This window comes from Gasterosteus aculeatus, chromosome 7 (assembly GCF_964276395.1).
Source record: "Gasterosteus aculeatus chromosome 7, fGasAcu3.hap1.1, whole genome shotgun sequence".
Classification (NCBI taxonomy): Eukaryota; Metazoa; Chordata; class Actinopteri; order Perciformes; family Gasterosteidae; genus Gasterosteus; species Gasterosteus aculeatus.
In genome coordinates, this window is record NC_135694.1 from 5923749 (window position 1) to 5932130 (window position 8382).

Consider the following 8382-nt stretch of genomic DNA (forward strand, 5'->3'; position numbering starts at 1 on the left):
GGGGAATATCAAAGAGTGTATTCCGTGTGCGTGTAGCGTGTTCGTCGAGTAAGCGCCCCCCCCCCCCCCCCTCTGCTTACGCTCAAACCCCCCACGACAGCCCTCCGTCCGGCCTACTGCCAAACTAACCAAGTGATTAGTCACATCTCCGCGTGCCGCAAAACAAACAAGCCTTTTAGGAGTAAATGTGAGAGTAAAGGAGCCACGGCGAGTATTCGCACATCATCGCAAGACGTGAGAGACGCGATTTAGCGGGGAGCGCTATCTCACAAAGGCCACAGAGGGCGGCGGTGTGATGCTTGATCCCAGCCATCAAAGGTAGGAAGTCAAACAGAATATATGATTCTCATATGGCGACATTTGAAAAAAAAAAAAACAGGCGGGCTAAAATGCTCATATTAGCGGCTTTGATAGGTCATTTTATAACCAGTGGTCAAAGTCACTCGCCCTTTCACCTTGTACGCCATTTAATCCGTCGCTAATCTAAAGATATTGATAAGGGCAGTTTTAAATGGAGGGTCTGAATATTTCTTCCACCACTTATAATGAACTGATTATGCGTCTTGATGATTTTCCAACAAAATCCTCCTCTTACACTGAATTGCTTTTTTATTAGGATCATACTGTACATGCTCAGGGTTTTCTGTGGAGGATTAGAGGGAACTTCATGGTTCCACAGATCTCCCTTCTGGAAATACGCCTCGTATTCATTGCACTTGTGTGTGAGGGACGGTGTATTATAGTGCACACATAAAGAATGAACTGTTGTCCTACGATGATGTTTGCCCGGTGCACAACATATATTAGGGAATGTTTGTCATGTTGTCAGACCCTGGCTGGATGAAATACAACTTTTAATTCATAAAAGCTTTTTGGTCATTTTTTCGCATTACAACAAAGTGCACAGTGGAGAATTATAAAGCATGGATGGTCGTAAATGTGGAACATGCACCGCGATCTGCTGAGGTACTTGGGTATTGCCGGAAGGGCAGTTATTATGAATCTTTATTAAAAAATGATTACCACAGGGATGGATTTAAAATAAATCGCAGATGAATTCATTTCAGTGGCGCTGCAGACAGGAAACAGAGAAGTTGGATTCTAATAAGTGCTTAGATAAGCATATGAGGCCACCGTAGCCACGCATGAGCTACGCGGCATGTGCGCCTCGCTCATCTGCCTCGGACACACCGAACGCTGTTGTGCTTGTAGGAAAAACAAACCCAGAAAGCACAACAAATCCCCTGCTAGTCTGTGTTTCTCTGTTGGCTGACTGGGTCTGTGTGTGTTTCTCTGTGTGTGTCTGTGTGTGTGTGTGCGTTTGCACTCGGCGCCAGTCACGCTGTCCCCAGTAACCTCCCTCTCGGGACAGGAAGAAACATGTTCTCCCGACCCCTCGGGGAGTCGCTGAGGAGTGGGTGGCTGGGGTGGAGGCCCACATTCATCAAGCCGTTGATTGCTGCTAGTCCCGTAGTCCCTCTGTAACCCTGCATCCTCGCCCACTTATCTGTTCCCAAACACTAAACAAACTACATGAGAACAGAAAAAAAACCACACTTTGTCTTTATCGTGGGGGTAAAAGGAGGAAGGGAGTGGAGGTGGGAGGGGCTTTGAGGAAATAATTACTGCTCCATCAAACAGGGAGGAAGTCATTTGGCCGGTCAGGCTGCCCCAGTGGATATTAGCTCCGCGATGAAACAACAACATGCCCACATCCGCCTCTCAGCAGAGGGTGTAGTGAAGCTACAACATCCAGGCAGAATGTTGTGATAATCACAGGCCACCGCAGCAGGTGTACACATAAGCAACACACTCAAATTGCGTGGTGTGCATGCGTACATGCCCGGGCAAATATACGCAAGAACACGCGCACAATCAAAAGGATTTCGGTCGTACAAAACAAATCCCAGAGACCGACCTGAGTTCATCCATAACTACACAGGAACAAGTGATGAGGTATCACTATAGGTAAGTAAGAAAATATGGATCTAATCATGGCAGAATCACACCGTGGCATTATATAAAAGTAAATAATACATATATATATATATATATATCAGTATGGGAACCATAATACAGGAAGAAGGAAGGTCAACTGTCAGTGTTGAGTTGGCCCCGCTGCTCTGTCCGTCCCTGATATTTTGCAGCTCTGCAAACAAACAACTTGTGTTTTTCTTGGCCCCTTCTGCTCTGCACAACGGCCACAGTCGAGTTAGAAACACAGTTACTCGATGTGTCGATGTGGGATAGGGTTACGTATTCGCCCGCTGCGATCGGCCCGAGAATTTTAGCTTCTTGTTGTTTCCTGCAACACAACAAGAATGCACCTGTACAATCCGTCCGCCGTGACTCGGCCATGTGCCTTAGAAGAGAGCCGGCGCCTGTGAACTGTTGCTCACGCTGATGAGCGCGTCGGCGGGCATTCGCAATGTGGTCGCTCGGTGGTTGTCTCGGCATTCGAAGGACGTGTGTCAGAGAATGCCGCGCGCCTTCGGAAGTCTAACCGTGGCAGACATGAATGCATGCGCGCGTGTGTGTGTGTGTGTGAGCAGCTGAAAGTGAGGAAGTGTCCGGGGGTCTTTCTAGTCGTCGCGGGTGACGAGTTGTCCTAATCACCTGGCATCCCTGCTGTCAAAGGATGTCAAAGTTTATGTTCAGCTCTTGATCATTCAATCGGGAGCTGGTATCTAAACTGTGATGACTCAGTGATTTCCATTGCGGGTTTCTCTGTTGCTGTGCGACCCCGGGAGGCCTCGGCCGGTCGTTCGTCTGACTACTTGTGAAGCGGAATTCTATTTGACGTTTCATGCTCCGGCACAGAGCTGGATCCAAAGACAACCCTAATAGTGGACATTAATGCCTAGTGAACTGCAGGCAAAGGTAATCCGGATTTTCCATCTGATGTGACATGCTGGGGGAGTGCGGTGAGTATCATGCATGCTTGTGTGTTAGCCCGAGAGAGACATGTGTGTGTGTGTGTGTGTGTGTATGTGTGTGTCCGGCTGCCTGCCCTCAGGAGATTTTTGGCCAATAGCCCGACAAAACCAATGGTTCCTGTACAAAGTTGGACTAACTCCCACTGGAGAGCTGAGGACCAGCTGGGGCCCCTTCTAATAAGGAAGTGGTACTTTATTCCTTCACCCCCTACTGACGCACACACACACATACGTAATAGCAACAGCGTGGCCTTGTCCCTGCACCGGGTCTCAGACCTAGATACATGTCAGCAGCTGCATTCATCACCGCCCAGCTCCAGCAGCGATTGCTGGTATGTGAGAAACACAGCCGGGGCCTAAAGGCTTTTCTCCGGATTAAAGGGGCTTCAGACGCGCCTCTTCTTCGTGGGCCGCGCTGCGCAGGTAGAGATCTTAAAGGGCCATACGGGTGTTAGTGAAAAGTTTTAGGCTAATGAGTTAGAAATTGAGCGCACTTTACATTTTCACACAGCGTTCTCGAACATGGGCTCCCGGTAATGAAGATGAGAGATTAAAACACATCTGTGGCAGGATTAGATAGAAAAGACAAATACCATCCAGAGTGGTTTTCACAACTTGGAAACTGTTTTTTTTTTCCTCATTGATTGCAGACTACAGACAACCGGAGTCGGTGTTGGTTCTATATTCTCGCTCTTCCTTCGCAGCACCAGATCAATGAGCACCGATAACAGACACAGGAACACTTGCCACCTGAAGCCTGGCTGGAAAAAAAGAGGAAACAAAGGACACATTTACTGCAAACCCAGTCCCTTCCCACATTGTCAAACACTACGTGTTTACCTATCTCACATTATGCGCCCGGGCCTGACTTATTGAATGTAACACATTAAGCTCGCGAATCACTAAACCGTTCCCTAATCCGCCCAGACATGTTCAATGATCAACCCAATCTTTAACCTTGGTGTCTCAGCCAGAACAAATAGGGGGGTGGGAGGGTGGGGGGGGGGGTCTGGAAGTATGCGTTGCATCAGCTTAGCCAAGCGGCTGTACGGCGCATCGATTCCCCTCATCCTTGATTGAACGCGCAACAGGGCATTAGCTAGGCCAGCCGTGCCCCCGTTAACGCAGCGCGCTCCGATCGGGGAACAGTTCCCAACTCGACCGCCTCTCCACCGTTTCTTTCTCTTAAGGTCATGTTTGGTGTACTGATGGTTTATTGTTCCAAAGAGTCCCCCTTCTTCCCCAACCCGAGTCGCCCCGGCCTCCGAGACATGTCTATTTTTGGTGATACATCCGGTGGGGGGGGTTGTCGGAGGGTTGGCCTTTCTCTTCGGTCTGCCGGTGTTGCAGATGGGGGAGTTTTGTTGGAAAGGGATCATAGGAGACATGGTTGTTAGGCAGCAGTTGAACATAAGTATTTAAGACCATTGTCAGCCAACATCCTGTTTGCCACAGTTGGACTTGGAGCTCGACAGGCTCGGCCTCTTTAAAGGGTCGGTCCCCTGGTCAGAGTGTGTGCCCCACATCCTGAGGAAAGAGTTTAACAGGGTCTGCCGTGGCTGCGTAGGAGCTTTGTTCCGTTTGTTGAATCTGAGAAAATTGCTTTAGAGACGTCACTCGAGTGATCTAAACCTTTACAGAAAGGTTGCATTACAAAACTGTGTGTGTGGGTGAGGTTTAAAAGGTGTGGCCGAGAGCATCTCATACAAGCTCCAGTTGCTTTGTGTCCTCCAGTATTTCTGGAGACTGAACATCATGATACTGAACGTTCATTTCCTTTCTCTGTCTTTTGTAATCACAAATTGGTGTCCCTTTCAAGCTACACACAGCTGTACTTCAGCCATAAGTTGCCTTCAAAAGTCTTCGACACATCGCGGTCAAACAGCAATAACACCGAGGAATCCACGTTGAATCGACAGCCGGAACAAGACCCCCCGCGTGCTATCGGTCAGGACTCTGGTCAAACTCGGCCTTCGTTTGTGTCCTCAGGTTCCTGATGTGTGATGGTGGCCGTGGCCGGCTGTGACGGGCGTTGCCGATCGCCTCTCGTGTCCAATTAGAACCCACGGGTGACTGACCCGACTGCAGCCCGCGGAGCAGCGTACCGTCGGTGAGTTCGCGGCCTCGGGACTTTGTGGCCACATTGACAAAAGGTGTAAATCTCGCCTCGGATTTCGGGGGTCGGATGTGAAACAACTGACAAATGTCCCGGGTTTGTTATTTAATTTCTTGATTTGGTGGGTGGGGGGAAGGGGTGGGGTTGTATGAGCACTGCCAGAGACATCTGCTGGAAAACACAGCAGCAGAGAGCCATATTGACAGCGCGGCGACTTTTTATCTAAAAAGTGCGCGCGCGTCAGTCTTTGTGGCGGCGTGTGATTTTTACGGGTGTGCAAATGTGTTTGTGTCGCGCCGTCCCCCGTGTTTTCATTAGACGAGGACGAGGTTTCGTGTGCGGTGACCATGGCAACCTCACCCCTTTCCTTGTCTCTCTCTCTCTCTCTCTCTCTCTCTCTTAGGCAGCAGCAGCCTCAGGACATTCTAGACCCCAGCCTCCATCACACATCGAGCCCCCCCCCCCCCCCCCTCTTCTCCCCCCCAAGTCCTCCCAACTCCTTTTTTTTATACTGTTACATACTCATGATTTACCGGCAGCGCTTTGGCTACACCTCCTACGACACCTCCGTGAAAGGTAGCGGGGCGTGCGCGACAAAGCCGCCAAGGCCTCTCGCTGCGCACGTGTTCATTGCGGCCGCGAGGGCGGCGCCGGCACGTTTCGCGCGGCGTACAGAGGTGGTGTTCCGGAGCGCCGCCGGGTAATGTTATTATACGACTATAATTATTACTATTCTGTATATCGTTCATATTAATGTTATTATGACTATTAGATACATGTTGAAGCATGACTTTGCAAAAAAGAAAAGTGAGAAGAAAAAAAAAACAAGCAACGCTGTACATTTCTAGATATTTTAAAGAAATACAAAAAGGTATTTTTGTAATCGAGACTGTTTGAAATGGTTCTGTTCGATCGGTTCGTGTTGTGACGAAGCGTGTGAGGAGCTCTCACACTTTATAATTCTTTTTTCTTTTCAATCCTTCCTGTTTTTTTTGCCATTATAAAGTCGCCCCTGCTGTGCCAAAGCAGTCCTGTGGGTTTTCTCTTGTCTGTTCTACGTACCGTGGGCTTTTAGGGTCGCTGGTGTGCGTCTTTGCGTGGTGTCTTCACCTCACGAAGCAAACATATTGGTCCTTTGTCTGAAATCGTCGTGAGAGAGAAACACACCTGATCTCGCCCGTCAGCTTCGGCGGAGGTAATCAGATGTGTTGAGAGAGGCAGCGACAGCAACGAGGCATCGCTGTGAAAGTAGAGCTACACCAGAGACTGCAAAACACCGCAAACTGAGCCCTGCTAAAATAAGGAATTTGCTCCTTCTCTTGTCTAGCGGGAGGACAGCGGCACAGTACGGAGAAACAAAAGACCAAAGGCATTTTTCTTTTACACTGGAGAGCTATCTAGGCTAGTGGAATTATTCCGTTTTTGACTGCTTTGTAGTCCTCAGTCTGATTTCTTATGAAGTACGACTTTGTTTTTGCTGCATGTCTCTTTTGGTGTCACTCCAAAAGAGCCACTCTGCACCTGAAAGGATGTTCACTTTAAGCAATTTGTCTCTTTTGTCTATTTTTAGGGAGCCAACGCGAATCATCTTGCTTTCGTAAATTTACTGAAGATTGGGAGTGTTAAAAAAAAAAAACTAAAAACTTTTGTAATCGTGTGTATTCTGGGCCTGCAATAACGTCTTTGCTGTTTGACATATCATCGAGTGATCTCATTCCTCTGACGATTTTGACGCCAAAACCACCATTTATGTCGCATTTTTACGAAAAACAAACAGTGACTCTTGTACTTTTCTGATGAGGCCAAGTCACACTTCAGTGACGTGACGATCAAAAACAGAAAAACCGCAAGAAATACAATCTTCCCCCGCAAAGTTTAGCCCAGGTGTGTACAATCATATTGGAGTGGTGAAATCATATAGTCAGTGTTTGTAATGAATAATAATAATAATAATATGCACATCATGTCAACTGATTTTCTGGAGCAGTTTCTGCTTTACAGACATTTTTTTAAAGCCAAGTGTGGCACCAAATTTATTAGAACAAGTATTTATAAGATGTGTGTGTGTGTGTGTGCGTGTGCGTGTGGGCGTGTGTGTGTTTTTATGGGTATCATGTTTTTAAAGTTAGAAGATGCCCACCATATAATTCATTGTAAGTATTATTGTACGTTTAATTGTATATTAATTTTGGCGGTTTTCTAGAGCTTCTTTTGTGTGTTTGTATCTGATATATGAATACTGTTTTACCTGCATAATTCACTGTGAAATCTAGAGAAAAACCTCGAACGAATGGATCATTTTGTGTTTCGCCAGCAGTACGGTACAGAAGTTCCTGGAAATGAATATGATGATCCCACCCTTTGTCAACAGTTTCAGTGTACCCTGTGCGTAACTGTGTGTTCTGTGCATGTTCACGGCATGTGTGTGTTCTTCTTTTCTTTTCCTTATCGCATACAGTACTGTTGATATTTATGTACTTTAGCCGCTGTAAGGAGGAACTGTATTTCAGTGAATTGCAGAGGTTTGTTTGTTTGAAACCCCCCAAAAAAAGTGATCAAATGAGTTTTTATGAAAATGTTAAATGAAGACATTTCCGGCCATCTGCCATTAAAGATTGACGTCATCCCCGCAGTCGTGACTCCCTTATTTCATCTCCGTGAATGTGATTGTGATGCGTTCACATAATTCAAATAAACAATGAGCCAAAAACATAAATCATCACATCATCAAATACGTTATCAGTTACATAAATACTCAAAGAGGAATCGGTAAGATTTGATGTTATCAACTTATTAAATGTGAAAAAATCTTCACTTCTTTGCATCACTAAGTCATTTATTCAAAAAAGATAATTCGTATTTTTGTTCTGATGATTTTTCACATTTTAACCGCTTAGGAGTTGTTGTTGGCCACAAAGAAACCCGCCTGCGTCCAGCTCCTCTTCACACCTGCCGTTGGATGACACCCCCCCTCCCCCACCCCCCTCCCCCCACTACCACATCAAAACACGATGTGGGATCCTATAAAGTGGTTTTTGTGCCAGGGGAGATGGAGCCCTCTCGCTGGCCTCTACAAGAATAGCGCTGCCCAACCCGGGAGCACGGCGGCTCCAGAGACGCAGGCCGCAGCCAATTTAGCTCCCGTCTTCGCTGTCCGCCGCTCTCTTCCTGTCTGCTCAGTCACACCAGGTGGCACGCAGCAGCTTCTCACACGATGCACACACAGGGTGTCACAGTGGAGTGAAGCGGGGGATAAAAGCGCCTGTGTGAGCGTGCGTCGGGGGGGGGGGGGGGGGGGTCAAAGGGGACACGCTCATCTGGGTGCATGAA

At 47.5% G+C, this 8382-nt stretch overlaps 1 protein-coding gene across 8 annotated transcripts in view; it reads left to right on the forward strand.

The window, feature by feature from the left end:
• Positions 1–7684, forward strand: part of rbpms (RNA binding protein, mRNA processing factor) — a 29400-nt gene extending 21716 nt beyond the window's left edge. For 4 of the 8 annotated variants that reach the window (XM_078106222.1, XM_078106223.1, XM_078106226.1 and 1 more), the window contains 2 exons: positions 4926–5046; positions 5456–7684. Coding sequence is in view for 4 of the 8 variants with exons in the window: in XM_078106226.1 (XP_077962352.1) it covers positions 4926–4962 (37 nt within the window). In the remaining 4 variants the exon portion in view is untranslated. The remainder of the gene's footprint in view (positions 1–4925; positions 5047–5455) is intronic. The other 4 variants (XM_078106224.1, XM_078106225.1, XM_078106227.1 and 1 more) reach the window with 1 other exon arrangement.
• The last annotated feature ends 698 nt before the right edge of the window (positions 7685–8382 follow it).